Raw genomic sequence first — 17,569 nt, forward strand, 5'->3', positions numbered from 1 at the left:
CCAGTAGCTTTATTAATCATGCTCTCCCTCTCTAGCCAGAAAAGTTGGGGGTGATTTTAACCCCACCCGCCCTCAGAAACCAGGTGGGTGGGCAGTTAAAATTACCCAAGTTACTTACCCACTCTGGAGCCACTCAGAGCTGACAGGTTCCGACTTTCACCTGGTCTCCCGAGCAGGCGGCAAGACAATTGCTCAAAGTCAGCGGGGTCCTTTTTAACATATGCATGTTGGGTCCCTATGACGTCATTCGGACCCGACTGCAATTTTTACTCGGTGGCCTAAGTGGGAAGCATAAGTGAGTTTCCTGCCAGGCCAACCCTGCCAGAAGAGGCCTAAAAAGCTACATTTTTCATTTTTTAAAAGCTTTCCTTGTGGGGTCTGGAGGAGTAGCAGCCGATCCCGCCACTTAACTGCTAACGGTGGGCAGCGTCCAGGCCACGCGATTTTATGCCATTTTCTACCGATTTGCCACCCTGGCAGATTGAGAAGTCGTCCGGTGAGATTTAAATGAGGTCTTGGCGTCAAAGTAACTGGGCATCATTTGTGGAACAGCGGGTGAGTTTCTAATTTACACCGCTGTCCAAAACTGGCCCAGAATTAAAATCAGGCCATTAAAGTTTCCCCATCCCCAACATATTATTTTAACTACTCCCCCACTGCTCTATTTAACCTCTCTGCAATGACGTCGGGGTCATTTCAATTCAGGTGAAGGCTGCCCCCTTACTATAACCTTCCCTTGTTCCAGAAATTGGTCCAAGCCCCCAAGAATGTGAACCCTCCCATCCTGCACCAGCCATGTGTTGACTGACCTAATCTTCCTCTCATTAATCTGAATAGTGCATTTCATTTTATAGCTCAGGAATAACTGATAAAACTCATTACAGCTGCAAACAGTGGAGCAAAAAGACAGGGAGCACAGAGGTTCAAAATCTTGTTTAGTGCAGTATCAATGCTTAGCAGGCCACTGGAAGTGATTGTTGCAAAAAGACATACTTAATTATGATTAGCTACTGAATATGTCAATTTATTTTGAACCATTTGATAGCAGATGGACTATTTCCCCCATGATGGGTGGTAATCAATTTACTGCCTGTGTAAATGTCACTGACGTCAAAGTAGCTCCACTCCCAGCTACTGCTGATTGGGGGTGGAAGGAGAACCAATCCAAAATGTAAATGTAGTATTAGACAAGCTGTGAATCTTTATTTTTCTGTAATATTTGAATCTGATCTGATGCGCTCAATACCTCTGCACAACTGCTTAAATATTTATTTAAATATTATGCAAAATTAATAAATGACTTATTTTCATTCATTTACATTGCATTATTTTGCAAATGAGAATTTTGGAACTGTATATGCATTCACTTTATATATCCATTGTGTAATAAGAGGAAGTGTTCTATCCAGCTCTGGAATAGTAGTGAATGAGGACTATAGTTAATGTAAAGTAAAATATAATACAATTCTTTTTGTAGCACATTATAAAATAATGTTTAGTATTCTATGATTCACGGCCTACTGATTTTATTAGAAAAATCTGAATACTCTGGAGCATTTAATTAGTGAGACTGGTTGTTTCTACACAGTATGTATATTTCCAAGCTGAAGTTATGAGACACAGATGGTGCTGTCATTTTACTGAGTGTCTCTGACCATTCTCAATGGAAATAGAGCACTTTCAAATGAGAAAATAATGGAACAACATCCTCCTTATTTGAAGCTAAAAAGTCTCTCACTTTTCAAATGCCAGAGGTCCTATCCCCTTTTTTAAAACAATAAATCTTGCAACCTGCAGTGTAATGACATAACCATGTTGCATGTTGTGTCTGTCAGGAAATCATTTTTCATGTTGTGTCTGTCAGGAAATCATTTTTCAGAGGTGAAAGTAAGATGTAGACATTTTTTTTATTGAATGTTGGTGTATGTAAAAGCATAAAGCTATATTAAATTATAGTACATTTTCTTGCCATCACACCCATTCATAGATGAGTTTATTTTTTTAATCTTTAAAGTTGTACGGTCATGAAACTTTCAGGTACTGGACTCCTTAATATGTTGTTATGATATTTTCTAAAGTAAATGGCACTTTTTTTCTATTCTGCAGCTATCTCTGAGTTAACCTTTTAATACATTTTATCGGTCATGTATGCCACTGCATTGAAAATTAATTGAAATGGCTACTTCCTGATTTATATCAGTCTTCAATTCTCAAGAATGATGAAGTGTTTTGTTGCACTTATGTACTGTGCTGTTGAGTGCCACAATGCAGATTTTGCCCTTAATTCCTGACTGGGACCATTTCCAGTCTTGGCCAGGTGATCAGTTTGTGCAATAAGGGGAAAAATCAAGATGAGTTACCTTAGCTGTTCTTGGGTGCCTATTACAAAGTGGCATTGGAACAGATCAAGTGCCTAATCTGGAGATATTTATTTTATTGGTAATATCTCACAAACAGCAAGGATTTTTTTTGAGGGAGGAATGTTGGAGAACTTATTGCCCTTCTTTAAGAGCCATGGGAACTTCAATGTCCACATGAACAAGCAGATGGGACCTCGATATAACTTCTCCTTCAGAGGATGACACCTTCAACATTACAGCACTCCCATAGTGCTGCATGAAGTGCTTGCCTAATATGTGCTCAAGTTCTACTGTGTGCTTGAAACCACAACTTTCTGACCATTGGCAAGAGTCTTACCAACCGAGCCAAGTTGACACCTGGATGATATGGTGCATATTGCAGAAGGACTTAGAAAGGGAAGAAAATAATAAAAATGTGGGTTTCAAATTTTTTTTTAAACTCCAGGTCACTTCAGTATGTATTATTAAACCAGTATATGTATTTTTTTTTATGCAGATCCAACAGAAGAAAGTCAAAATTTAACTGGTGATCAATTGGCAACTGAAGTGTCGAACAAAGTAAATGATGCGAAACCGGACCAGTTAGCTGTTGAAAAAGATGAGCCGGCGCTCCAGGACTTGTATGGTAGCCCTACTACTGCAGGGGAAAATGATCTAAACAGCAGGCTGGCTGATGAAAGCAGTGCTATGTTGGACACATCTGCTTTGGATTTGTCGGTGAATGCAGGTAAAAGATTGTATCCACAAACATCATCTGTACTCTGTGCCTGATTACATAGAGGATATGGGTGAGTGAAGAAATACTGAAGATGCTTTTTTCTATATGAGATTTACCTGTTTTTTTTTCCCCCACGCTGTCATGTTAGATCTTCCTAGGCCACTGATTGATTGTGACTAAGAGATGAGGCAGGCTCCAAGGCTCCAACAAATGTCACTGCAAGTCAGCTACTAGTGGAGTGGTGCAGCGGTGAATCCTTTGGATTCCCCCTAGCCTCTTCTTGGTGCCCCTCTACATCAATGCTGCTGATATCAGGAACTGAGTAAAGTTGGGAGTGGAACTGCTCCAATGTCCTACTGTTCCATGTCATGGGTTGATGTTCCAACTTGCTGTGCCACTTCATGATGAATGCATTTTCATGAGTGAGCTGATCTAACTCTCCAGGAATAAAAACAGAAAATGCTGGAGAAGCTCAGCAAGTCAGGCAGCATCTATGGGGAGAGAAACAGAGTTAACGTTTCAGGTAGATGACCTATCGTCAGAGAAACTTTCATTATGTTATCGCCTCACAAAATAATCTTTATGTAGAAAATTGATTTTTTTTTTAAGAGGATCATTTTCTTCGTCTTGCATGCCAGTTTTACATTCCATCAGTGATGTCACAATGACTTGGGCATTGTTAGGAAGGAAAATATTTCCTCAGTTCTGACAGCATGTGGGAGTGGCATTTTGAAGTTCTTCTTGCGAGTGAGAATATTTTCTTAGACTTTTAGACACTGACAATAGCAGATGTAAAGTAACTAAATAGGCCAGATTTTGAATTCTTTGCAACTTCTAATTCCTTTGCAGCTGTTCCTTGATAGATTTTAATTCTTTTGAGCTGTGGGACCATGAGCCTGCAATATTTTCATAGTCATGGGGCAAAAGGTGAGAGTTTAATTTATTTTTTGAATTCCCTCGTGTTGTTGCAGCCCTCAAACTTGTAACATTTAATGACAGCGGTTTCAACCTGCCACAACAAAATGTCACAGGCTGTGGTGAAGTTCACACTGCTTTTTTATTTTGAAAGAAAGAAAGACAGACCTCAGGACATCCCAAAGCGCTTTACAATGAAGTGTTTTTGAAGTGGAGTCACTGTTGTAATATAAGATACGCGGCAGCCAATTTGCACAAACAGCAATGAGACGATGACCAAATAATCTGTCTTTTTAGTGATGTTTGTTGATGGATAAATATTGGTCAGGACTCCAGGGAGAAGACACCTGCTCTTCTTCGAATAGTGCCATGGGATCTTTTATGTCGATCTGAGAAGGCTTCAGTTTAACGTATCACCGGAAAGACGCACCTCCGACAGTGCAGCACTTCCTCGGTACTGACTGGTATGTCAGTCTAGATTTTGTGCTCAAATCTCTGGAGTGGGACTTGAACCCACAACGTTCTGACTCAGAGGCGAGTGTGCTACCGCTGAACCAAAGCTGACACAACAAAAGAGCAGCTCATCAGCTTTCCATGCTGGATCTGAGGCCTGCCTGGGTGTTCCATTGAAATCTTTCTAAAAGTTCAGATCGTAGGTTGAGACCTCTGCCACTTGCTGACTACTTCCAACTGAGGCCTGCCTGGGCGTCTCATTGAAACACAACAGTTAATTATGTTTCAAGTCTAATGTTGATACATAAGTATCTGATACTGATAAAATGTAGGGAGACACCATAGGCCTGCCCAATGCACAAACCTTCAAGGCTGGTTCAAGTCAGTCATTATTCTTGATAAATTTGAAAAAAGTTATTGATTTAATTTTTCTCAAACTTTTTCGGGCTGGGTCCTGCTAAAAAAAATTGTCAGCTTTTCACACCCCTTTAGCTAAGGTAGTGCAAAAAAAATCTCTCTCATCCTTTGTCTCCTCTACTGCTGCTCTCTTCCTTCACATTTTTTTTCTCTTACACTCTCCTCCTTCACTTCTGTTTCTCCCTTGCTGCACCCCTCTGCTTTCCTCTTGCCTCCACATTCCTTTCCGTCTTGTTTTTTTTCTTTTTCTCACCCTCGCTTTTTCTCTTTCTCCCACTTTTTCTCTCTGTTTCTTTTTCTCTCTCCCTTGCTTTTTTTCTCTCTTCCCTCTCTCTTTTTCCCTCTAACTTTTATCTGTTTTATTCCCTCATTCTCCTTTTTGCCTTTTCAGCACTTTTCTTTTCACTCCATTTCTTATAGCATTGTAACTGCTACATGAGGAGCACAATGGAGCACTTTCAGAAAGCCTGTGACAAGATACCACACAGGAGACTACTGAAGAAGATCTAGTGGTATTAATTAGGGGAAAGTACAACTCCACATCTGTAGAAACACGAATATTAATATATCTGCTGCTGGTACAAAGCCTGCACTTTATTTACTCTGCTGTAGCCTTCTGTACCATCACTATGCCCCATTTCAATTAGAAGGTAACTCACCAGTGGCTCGCCTGATGGCTCAGCAAGTTTATCCAGTCTCTAATTTGTTGAGTCAGTAGAGAGGACATCCAGATTAGGAAGATTCCAGCCTTTGATCCCCAGCCTTAATGTCCTTCAGTAAGAGAGAAAAAAAACAGTCAGGGTTCCTGCTTCTGAGAGCTATCCTGTGAGTCCTGCTGAAAAGTGCAGATGTGTTAATATCAGGGAGGACATGATCAGGGCGGGCTCTGATGCCAACCCTCACAGTTGAGGATCACACATGAATAATAATCACTTAGATGAGGTACTGAAAAGCACGCATTGCCCTTGTAACCACACACATCAATGAAGAAGAAAAGAGAAGGGCGAAGTGAAACTAAATTTAGCAACTCATGAATGTGCAGATGTTTCCCACCCACTCCCATCTTTGTATTGGTCCACAGGGGCCGTATTACAACAACAACTTGCATTTTTAACTTGCATTCTTCATGTAAAATAGTTAGTGTGCTTACTTTTTGTGTTTCTGCACTAACAAATGTGATCGTGTTAACCACCAGCAAATAATCCCCATTATACCATCAAAGCTTTTATTATTTTTTATTCGTTCCTGGGATGTGGGTATCGCTGGCAAGGCCAGCATTTATTGCCCATCCCTAATTGCCCTTGAGAAGGTGGTGGTGAGCCGCCTTCTTGAACTGCTGCAGTCCGTGTGGTGAAGTTTCTCCCACAGTGCTGTTAGGAAGGGAGTTCCAGGATTTTGACCCAGCGACGATGAAGGAACGGCGGTATATTTCCAAGTCAGGATGGTGTGTGACTTGGAGGGGAACGTGCAGGTGGTGTTCCCATGTGCCTGCTGCTCTTGTCCTTCTAGGTGGTAGAGGTCGTGGGTTTGGGAGGTGCTGTCGATGAAGCCTTGGCGAGTTGCTGCAGTGCATCCTGTGGATGGTACACACTGCAGCCACTGTGTGCCGGTGGTGAAGGGAGTGAATGTTTAGGGTGGTGGATGGGGTGCCAATCAAGCAGACTGCTTTGTCCTGGATGGTGTCGAGCTTCTTGAGTGTTGTTGGAGCTGCACTCATCCAGGCAAGTGGAGAGTATTCCATCACATTCCTGACTTGTGCCTTGTAGATGAGGGAAAGGCTTTGGGGAGTCAGGAGGTGAGTCACTCACTGCAGAATACCCAGCCTCTGACCTGGTCTTGTAGCCACAGTATTTATATGGCTGGTCCAGTTAAGTTTCTGGTCAATGGTGACCCCCAAGATGTTGGTGGTGGGGGATTTGGCGATGGTAATGCCGTTGAATGTCAAGGGGAGGTGGTTAGATTCTCTCTTGTTGGAGATGGTCATTGCCTGGCACTTGTCTGGCGCGAATGTTACTTGCTGCATGCGGGCACGGACTGCTTCATTATCGGAGGGGTTGCAAATGGTACTGAACACTGCAATCATCAGCGAACATCCCCATTTCTGACCTTATGATGGAGGGAAGGTCATTGGTAGTTTGGAACTCTCTTCCGCAAACTGCAATTGATACGAGCTCAATTGCTAAATTTAAATGTGAGAGATAGCTTTTTGGCAACCAAAGGTATTAAGGGATATCGGCCAAAGGCAGGTATATGGAGTTAGATCACAGATCAGCCATGATCTTATCAAATGGCGGAGCAGGCACGAGGGGCTGAATGGCCTACTCCTGTTCCTATGTTCCTATGTTCCTAAACAGCTGAAGATGGCTGGGCCTAGTACACTGCCCTGAGGAACTCCTGCAGCAATGTCCTGGGGCTGAGATGAATGGCCTCCAACAACCACTACCATGTTCCTTTATGCTAGGTACAACTCCAGCCACTGGAGACTTTTCCCCCTGATTCCCATTGACTTCAATTTTACTAGGGCTCCTTGATGTCACACTCAGCCAAATGCTGCCTTGATGTCAAGGGCAGTCACTCTCACCTCACCTCTGGAATTCAGCTCTTTTGTCCATGTTTGGACCAAGGCTGTAATGAGATCTGGAGCCAAGTGGTCCTGGTGGAACCCAAACTGAGCATCGGTGAACAGGTTATTGGTAAGTAAGTGCCGCTTGATAGCACTGTCGACGACACCTTCCATCACTTTGCTGATGATTGAGAGTAGACTGATGGGGCGGTAATTGGCCGGATTGGATTTGTCCTGCTTTTTATGGACAGGACATACCTGGGCAATTTTCCACATTGTCGGGTAGATGCCAGTGTTGTACCTGTACTGGAACAGCTTGGCTAGAGGCGCGGCTAGTTCTGGAGCACAAGTCTTCAGCACTATAGCCGGGATGTTGTCGGGGCCCATAGCCTTTGTTGTATCCAGTGCACTCAGCCGTTTCTTGATATCACGTGGAGTGAATCGAATTGGCTGAAGACTGGCTTCTGTGATGGTGGGGATATCAGGAGGAGGCCGAGATGGATCATCTACTCGGCACTTCTGGCTGAAGATGGTTGCAAATGCTTCAGCCTTGTCTTTTGCACTCGCATGCTGTACTCTGCCATCATTGAGGATGGGGATGTTTACAGAGCCTCCTCCTCCCGTTAGTTGTTTAATTGTCCACCACCACTCACGACTGGATGTGGCAGGACTGCAGAGCTTCTATAAACGTCCCATATTTGTAAATCCCGCTGCAGTTAACATAATTTAGCATTGTAATCAGTAATTATCACCATATATATAACTAATCTGCCATCATTTATGACAAACTACTTGCATAAGCAAATAATCAAAATGTAATTATAGTCTATAATACCTGATTTTATTTTCAGGTTGAAATTAATGACTCTAATAATTCAGATAATATTTGAAAAATATATTGTTCTCTCCCAGATCATTTCATACTTGAGTACAGGCTTGCTACATTTGTATGGTGAACTTCTTCATACTTAGACAGTAGTATGCCATTAGTTGGTGGTTGCAAGTGTCAGTCCCAAACTCATTTTGCAAGTACCTCCTAAATTTATTTTCTGAATAAGACTAAAATCTTTCCCCTACTAAGTATCTAACATACTGCTTTTGACTGTGAACACCAGCTGTAAATTAGAAAGTATTAACAATCAGCTGCTGTGATGCAATTGTTTTATGAATGCAGAGGAAAGCATTATTATATACAGAGGCATAATTAAATAGCTGTTTAAACAGCTGTTTCACTATTGGGCCCTTCCAGCTGCTGACACCCCTGAGGCTGCTGCTCTTTTTGTTATCTTGCTAAAAAGTGATGTTGCCCTTTAAATGCTGCACCAGAATTGTATTTCCCTCCCTTCCCATGGCAGCAAGCCAATGAAGGGCAGTTTTCTGGCCTCCAAACCATCCTGCATGGCTACTAAGTTTCTGGGAGGAAACCGTGGTGGGTTAGCGGCAGTTTCACATTGGCGGGCATTCAGACCACTTCCAACAGGAGGAGAATCCAGGCCTTTATCTCCGTGCCAGAAAGGAAGAAGTGAGCTTAAGGATAGTTGGGTTTTTTGTTCTTGAGAGTAAGGACATACACATATGAACACGCGCGCACACGCACACTCACACTGATCACTTCTGATCTTATGCTAAAGGAAAAGGTGGTATGGCACTGCTTCCTCTGCCTTTTAGTTAATGAGTAATTTACTCTTCTTTGGATACATTTACTATCATTTGTGCCAGCCAATTAGTAAATTGTACATTAAGTAAACAACTGATAAATATAAAGTTTATTCCAAAACAGCTCCATTGGCAGAAGGGATTCTCAGCTCAGTTCCCTATTCCAGATTGAAAATGTCAAAGATCACAGTGTCACAGCTGATCCATGCAGCATTTGATGCCTTGAAAATGTGTTATACATTGCTGCACAAAACATGCACTGTGGAAGATAGCCAAGAGGTTAGCAGCTTTTACTAATGATGTTAGGGTTTCACTAGTAAAATATTAATTTTAATTAAAAGTCAGGGTAGTATTAAGTGTTATACAATATTTTTTATTTTCAGTGCGATGCCAATGTTGGTGAAATGCAGTATCCAAATTTCAATTGGTATAATTAATTGGAGTGAAAATTGATACAATTGGGACACGATATTACTCAGTTGTTAGTTCCAAAATCCACGTCACCCAAAACACTAGAGCTATTTAGATCCATTTTTTTAAAGTTCACTTACATTAATTAGGAAAAAAAGTATGGATGATTGAGTTTTATTTGATACCTACACCTCAAATTATTTTATTGTAGTCATTCCAGGTGTGAAAAATTGTGGTATTCCGTTGCCAGGTTTATTAGCTCACAAATAGCCATGACTGAGGAAGATTTCTGCTGATAGGTATTCATAGCAAAATTATAAATGTCCTTTATGTAACAAACCCCCTAGAGCTCCATTTTTTTTATTGTGTCTTTGATATATTTTCTATTACCCTGTACTTAATTGAACATAGTTGGAATGTTAATTTGCATGCTTTTTAACTATTTGGGAAATAGAATAAGGTCAACACATTATTATCAAGAAAGAAAGAACTTGCATTTTTATAGCGCCTTTCACGATGAAAGGATGCCTCAAAGTGCTTCACAGCCTTCAAATTACTTTTGAAGTATAGTCACTGTTGTAATGTAAGAAAACATGGCAGGCAACTTACACACAGCAAGGTTCCACAAACAGCAATGAGATAAATGATCAACTAAATTGATTATTGGTGATGGTTGAGGGATAAATGTTGGCCAGGACATATCTCCTGCTCCTCATTGAATAGTACCATGGGATCTTGTACATTCACCTGAGAGGGTAGAGGAGTCCTTGATTTAACATCTCATCCGAAAGACAGTACTCCCTTAACCCTGCACTGGAATATCAACCACGATCATGTACTCATGTCCTGAAGTGGGGCTTGAACCTGTGACCTTTTGACTCAGGGTGCTATGACTGAGTCAAGGATGATAGCTAATAGATAAAGTATTGACTATTTGGGACAGAACAAAAAACATTGTGCAGGCAGATACTTCTATATCCTGTAAGCATACTGAAGCTTGCAGCTGCATTTTATATTTTGTAGACCACTCAATAGAGAGCATGTTGTAAGGAAGGAGTAAAATCTGTATGGTTTGTTGTCGATTGTAAGTTTATGACAGATTTTTCAATGTTCAATTCAGATTGTTTTAAGATCTGAAATTCAAGTTCTCACTCAGAATGAAATAGCAATTCATAAGGGGAATAATTACAATGCACCCCAATTCAAAATACATTAGGAACCCAAGTACAGTACAGAATATTACAATTGTACAAGATCCTATATAATGTATTAACCAAGAATGTTAGACATTGGAAAGTTAATGACAACAAAATTATGTATTGGAAGAAACTGGGTCTCCAAGTGAGGAGATATTCATCACAATAATGGAAAAAAAATTGATTAGGTGAATGTAAAAAGGTATTTTGTGTGAAACCACTATAGGAGAAGAAGAGGACTTGATTATCACCTATATAAACCAGAAACTAAGCTAAACTTGAAGAGCAACTTTGAGTTGTTAAATTTTGAAGTAATGATACTTAATACAGAAATATTAACTTAGTTGAAGCATTAAGACGGGAATTGGATCAGTTCCTAATTGAGCAGGGAAAAGAGGAAGAACGTGTTTGGTGTCTGGGAAAAAGATGAAAAGGGTGAAATTCAAATTTGACCTCCGTGGAAAGAAAAATCAGATGGGGTGTATAACGGGTGGCTGATTCGCTTCCGTCTGTTATCAGCCCCAACCAAAGTTGAATTTCACCCCCGAAAAGTGGACTCATCATGACCAGAAGCAGAATTTTGTCATTCTGACTGGAAGTTATAAAAGAGCTGATAATGGTGCATGCCCAACTTTGAATGGAAGTGCTGATGTTCAGAAACACAGCTATCCTTTCCAGCAGAATGATGTACAGTCTCCTGGTGAGACATACTGGGTGTGTTCTAAACAATGTTGTTTTTCACAGTTTGTAGTCAAACTCTGATGTCAGCAAGGCATCGAACCGAAAAATGAAACTTTCTGCAAAAGACAACAATGTTTTAGGTTCTAGTTTCATTTGTCACTTTCTGAACAATAATATTCAAAAAGAAACTGGAAACCTGCATAAAAGTTTTAGTTTCCTCTTCTGGTTGCATTATTGTCAATCAGAAGTTTATGTTGGCTTTATACTGCTCAATATTATATGTTTTTCAATTAATTCCCTGTTATGGATATATAATTTATATTTATATTACAGTGCCATTTACCCAAGAATTAAGGTAACTTCCTGGATTTGAACAGTTTCTTTAAGAGATGTTTGCTATAGCTACATAAAAGGCACCCCCCCAATCATTTTCTACACACCAGGGGTTGTATGTTTCCACTGTATTTAACATTTCTATAAGACTTTTAACTTTTTGACATTGAGTGTGACTCTGTAATGTTATCCCTCTGGACAGGTTACTGATGCAGTTCTTGCTGAGAACTCTTAATTCAGTGGTTGCGCCGATAGCTGTTTGCACTGGGAGTTGGAGAAGACTCTCAAAGCTACAGTTATGTTGATTATTTATAGTTATACTAGGCTAAATATATCACTGAAAAAAATCAAAGTGCGGATGTACATTTACAATTTTTGTCTGTTATTGGTGAAGCCAGAAAGAAACTTCTTTTTAAGTAATTTCATATATTCCTATAGCTCCACATATATATGATGCCTATAGTAGTGGGGAAGGTCACACTATCAAACAAGAGAAGCAGAAAAGTCCATCGGGAAAGACTTGCTCTGGTTGCTGTATCTGGCAAAATTGTCAGCTAATCACTCTCTTACTTGTCTCTGTTGTCTTTGTGTTGCTTTTTCTCTCTCTGTCTCTCCTCTACTGCTTCTGTTTCTCTTCTCTTTCACTTCTTTCCCCTTTTGCTGCTCGCTTCATAATCTACTGCTTCTCTGTCTCTGTTTTCTTTCTTTTCCTTTCAGCTGGGAGGTGGTAGGTAGTATGATATGGTTTGATGGGAAAAGGAGCCACCAACATTTTCAGGCTGCATTTCGGTTGGGGGGAGAATATATGGTAGCAATGGCTTCTTTCCAATCCTCGCCCCATTACTCATTCTTCCCCCATCTTCGCCCCCACAGCATCCCCTTTGCACTACCTATTCCCCTTGCTATAAGCCACTCACTCCTATTAGTACCCCTGCCTCTTTCCTTTTGAACTCCCTCCCTCTTGCTCCACTGTAATTCACCTTACTCTTAACCCTCCATTTTCTCCCCCCAACTTCCACTTGAACCCCCAAGGGTTGGTGGCAAGAGACGAGGCTTCGTCACCCTCAACCAAGTTTTCTTCCTCCCCTCCCCTCACCTTCCCTTTCCTATCTTTTCTCCTCAGAGGTTTGTTTGATTCCAAAAGTAAATTTGTTCTTTTCTCGATCAGGTTAGAACAAGGAATGACACTTCCTGTCTGCTCTTCTCTCTATTTGTGACTTTTCTCTTTCCCTTTCCCTGTGTCTCATAGCTGTTTAAAAATTAGAATCTCTGTCTCACAGGTATAAGCAATTAGAATTGAACTTTTATGTCAACAAAACGTAGGTTGAGATAATTAGTTGCCTTCAAAATTCAACTGGTGCTTTTTCTGAAAATTGAAGTAACATTAAAGGAAGAAAAACATCCTCTACCTGTCTCTCAACTCTCTCTCTGTTTCTCGTTTACTGTCTCTGACACAGGCCCCTCTCTTGTCCTCTTTCTCCTACTCTCACACCTTTTTCTTTAAAAAATATTACTCAGTATAAATTTTACTTCACAGCTTTGAAATGTATCCTCTTAATTTTCAAGATTATTTGAAGAGCTGCTGAGTAGAATGTGCTAGAAGCTGAAGAAATATATGCCATCAGTACAGTGACTGAATGATGATGATGATGCCTCTTAGGAAATTAGGCATATTACACAAGATCAAACTACAAAATCCAAATTCAGCTCAGAGTCACAGCTGTGGGCAACATTATCAAGCCTAAGGCCAGGCTTTTGGGAGAGGCTGATGCCTAGAAGTAAAAACTTTAATGAAGGCATTAAAGGCCAGAAAAGACAATTCAGTGGGTACCATTAATCATATTATTGTGAAATAGGAAATTTTTGTGTTTTTGTTTTGCATAAACTCTTATTTTGGACATTAGAAATTTTAGTTACTGAGGGGTGAAAATGGTGAATGAAAATAAATTTCAGAAAGTATTTTGAGCAATTTGTGGGAAGCCAGTGGCCAGATTGTGCAATCAATGGGTGAAATTTTCACTATAAGCAGCTATTGTGCAGTATAACACCATCTGGCCTGTAGACTGTCTCCTTTCAGGCATGCTACGCTACCCCCTCTCCCAAAGCTCCTTCAGGCTCACTCCTCAACTGTGGCTCTTCCCGGCACTGCCGCTGCACCCTCCCCCAATTTTCCTGGCCTCCCTTTGCCCCAGGACCCCAATCCGTCACTGCCATTGCCATCCGAGCTTCTGTCCCAACTCTTCTTGCCTGCCACTGCTGTTTGCAGCCAGCCCTGGTCCAAATGGACTTTTGTGTGAGCTTCGCTCCCAATTTTGCCTCTTTTTCAGGCTTCACTTTTAAAAACTAATTCCTGGTCTTCACCAGGAATAGGCCTTTAAAGTGCAGGTGGGCAGTATTCCCAAAGGGAAGTCCTTTATTATTTAACTTGTTTTCAGTTTAAAAAGCATTGTCTTTCTCAAGTCATTGGGAAGGCCTGGTAGTTCAGCCGCCTCTGCTGATACCCCCCTCCCCCTTGCCCACCAAGCCAAAGCTTCCCCCGATACGCCCCCTAAACCAGCCCTGAAACTGTGTATCTCTCTAGCTTCTATCCCATTTCCCTATCCTTTTTATGGGCCTATGCCCTTTACAAGCTCATCACATCCAAGAGACCCACCTCCTGCCCTCTTGACCCCATGCCCACTAAACTGCTGATCATGCAACTTCCCATCCTGGAACTCATGCTAGCTGACATTATAAGTGGTGCCTTCTCCTCAGGTGCTGTCATCTTCCCTTGCCATCATCATGCCCCTCCTTTGATTTCTCGGTCCTTGAAAAAATCTGCCCCATCTTCAACCTCACTTTCCTTTCAAGTCCTTGATCATGTTGTTGCCTCCCAAATCCTTGCTCATCTTTCCTGCAACTTCCTGTTTGAATCTCTCCAATTCAAGTTTCCACACCTGAAATGGCACCTAAAAGGCCCTAACCTAAGTTGGAAACAACAAACTGACCGTGGTGCATTATCCCTCTTCGACCTCTCTGCAACCTTTGATGCAGTTGACCACACTATCCTCCTTTAATGCCTCTCCTCTGTTGTCCAGCTTGGAGGGACTACGCATGCTTGGTTCCACTGTTACCTATCTGATCGTAACCAGTGCATCTCCAACAACGGGTTCTCTTCCAGCCCTGCAGCGTTACCTCTGAGTCCCCCAAGGACCTATCATTGGCTCCCTCCTCTTCCCCATCTTCATGCTGCTTGGCAACATTAAGACCCCCTTTCAAACCCATCTCTTTGACCAAGGTTTTGGTCACACCTAACAACATCTCCTTCTTTGGCTTAGGATCTGTTTCTTCATTGAACCTCTGTGAAGTGCACTGGGATGTTGAGACATTCGTCTATGTTAAAGGTGCTATATAAATATGAGTTGTGGTAGTTCAAAACCCTTTTCCCAGTTAAGCTCAGGTACTGGCTTTTGAACTGCAGGCAAGGAATTCCCTAAAGGGCTTCCCTACACCTTGGGGACGGCCCTAATATTTAAACTAGAAAGGCTTTAAATTACATGGTCTTCCCCAAATCTGCGGCTCTGAGCAGAATCTAATGTCTCCCCTCCCTCATCCCACCTTGACGATCAATTTCTCACCCTGCCTTCTGCCCGGAAAGCTCATTCTTTGCCTTTTCCTATTCCTTCGTACCACCTCCTTCCTGACTACCTCAAGCACCTGTTCAATTTGGCCCCTCAACTTTTCATTCTCCTTCCTAGTGCATCTCGTCCCTGGCTATTCCCCTCCCCAGCAAGCACTCCGCATACGCTACTGGAAAGTATGACCTGTGGACTACATCGCTATTCTCACCCTTCAGCTAAGACCTGCATTCTAAAATGCATCCATGACCCATTGGCCTAAGTACTGCCCATATCCTTCCAATGCTCCCTTACATTCTCCTTCTTCCTCCTACCACGTCCCACTCTGAATACTCCTTAATTCCTATCCCCTTTTGCCCCCTATCCCAATTGCACTTCCCTTTCTCTTTTCCCTCTCCTTCCTACCGCCTCCCACCCAGTGTCCTGTAGCCATCACCACAGGCACCACCACAAAATACTTCCTATGCTGCTATATTCTATGCCCCCACTATCTTGCACCTGAAAGAACATACGAGACAAAGAAGCTGAAGAAGGCGCAATAAGAGAAAGAGACAGGATGAAAAGGCAATGAAGATGAAGATCTACCCTTGGTCTTTCTCTTGCCTGCCTCTATTGCCTTCATGTTGCTGTTTCTGACTCTGTCTCTCTCTTTTGGTTCTCTCTCCTTTTCTGTTCAACCTTTCACTCCCTAACGTTTCTTTTCTGCTTCTCTTTGTCTGTTTGAATGAGAAATGGTGTTTGGCATGCCAGGTATGGAGACACCATGGGCTGCAGGTCCCATTTGCCAGGGGCAAATGCAGGAAAAATGTGGCCTGCCTCCCTCAGCAGCTCCCTTCTTGACCCCCTCTTCTGTAATCTTGCTACTTCCATGCCTCATTACATTTCCTGTCACTTCCCCTTTGAACTACCCACTCAGCGGGGCTAATTTTGACTTTGGGTGATGGTGTAAAATGGACGATATCGATTCAGCCGCCCATTGTACAACTCTCCTGATTTTCGAGATGTGTAATGGGTGGCTGAATCAATGTCACCCATTTTACATTACCACCCAAAGTCAGAATTACCCCAACCTTTGTATCCTCCCATTTCCCTCAGTCCCTTGTCGCCTCCCGCTTCCCCTTCATTCTGTTCCCCCTCAATCACTGTCCTCACCGAGGGGATTGCAGTCTGAGACCCCCTATCTTCTCCAATCATCCCCATCACCTTCCCTCCCCTTCACCCCATCATACCCATTATTACCTCAGCCCCCAATTCTTCCTATCATGCTATGACCCCCTTTTCCTTCTTGTCCACCTGTGCACAGCCATTCCACCCTGTATTACCCCCTTCTTTCAGCACCCAATCTCCCCGTTCTGCAATACACCTGAGCACAGAACTGATGGCTGTAGGTGGAAAGGTGCGTGCACTGGTGGCGATAGGCCTAAGAGGAACCAGGCAAGCGAATGGCCAGAGGTGCGATTGGGCAGGGGGTGGGTCAGCATCCGCAAAGGGGAAGCAGAGTGTGGCTAGAGATTTGAGCTGGAGAGACTCTCGAGGGCTAGCAGGCCAGGGGAAGAGGATGCAAGCAGGAATGGGAGAGACACGAGGCCTATGGAGTCAGCAGCAGATGAGTAAATTTATAATTAAATTACATTTAAATAGAACGTACTTGGCAGTGGCTTAAAATAAAATTGACATGAATTAAAAATATAATACTCATCTGAGGGAACAGAGGCCCACAGAAGTTGAAAATATCAATAAGGTTACCTGCAGTGTCACCTAGAGGAACAGGCCTGGGTGACGAAGCTTGAGGATCAGCAGCATTGGGAGGACTGAAAGTTAAGTATATAAAGGTAATATCCATACCTAACAACAATTAAAATAAATACCCAGGCATTACACCCATGTGTGACACTCAGACATGACAAAATTTTGACACAGGAAGTAAATGTGACAAATAGCAAGTGGACATTAGACGCCAGACCTCTAAATATATTATATCAGATCCCTAACATTCGCTGTACAGGCTCATCTATGAAGAATGGCCACTTAGAACTGTATCCCAAACATCAGCATGAGTTGTGCCTTCACAACAAGCGGGGTAAGGGAAAAAAATCTAGAGGAAATTTGGAGGAGGGAAAGTACATAGTTTAGCAGTTTGTAAATAGCCCGGGAGGAGAAGGAACAAAAACAAAGACTTTACAACAAATAACTATTGTAATATTGTAATTTGTGAACATCCAATAGACAAATAATACTAAACCTGATGA

The 17,569-nt window shown here is 42.0% G+C and overlaps 1 protein-coding gene across 2 annotated transcripts in view; it reads left to right on the plus strand.

The window, feature by feature from the left end:
* The window catches only part of ifih1 (interferon induced with helicase C domain 1), a 118,507-nt gene that overhangs the window by 18,431 nt on the left and 82,507 nt on the right, over positions 1-17,569 (plus strand). For both annotated transcript variants that reach the window (XM_067987372.1, XM_067987373.1), the window contains one exon: positions 2,857-3,087. In XM_067987372.1, the coding sequence (XP_067843473.1) occupies positions 2,857-3,087 (231 nt within the window). The remainder of the gene's footprint in view (positions 1-2,856; positions 3,088-17,569) is intronic.

This window comes from Heptranchias perlo, chromosome 7, assembly GCF_035084215.1.
Source record: "Heptranchias perlo isolate sHepPer1 chromosome 7, sHepPer1.hap1, whole genome shotgun sequence".
In the NCBI taxonomy this organism is placed as follows: domain Eukaryota; kingdom Metazoa; phylum Chordata; class Chondrichthyes; order Hexanchiformes; family Hexanchidae; genus Heptranchias; species Heptranchias perlo.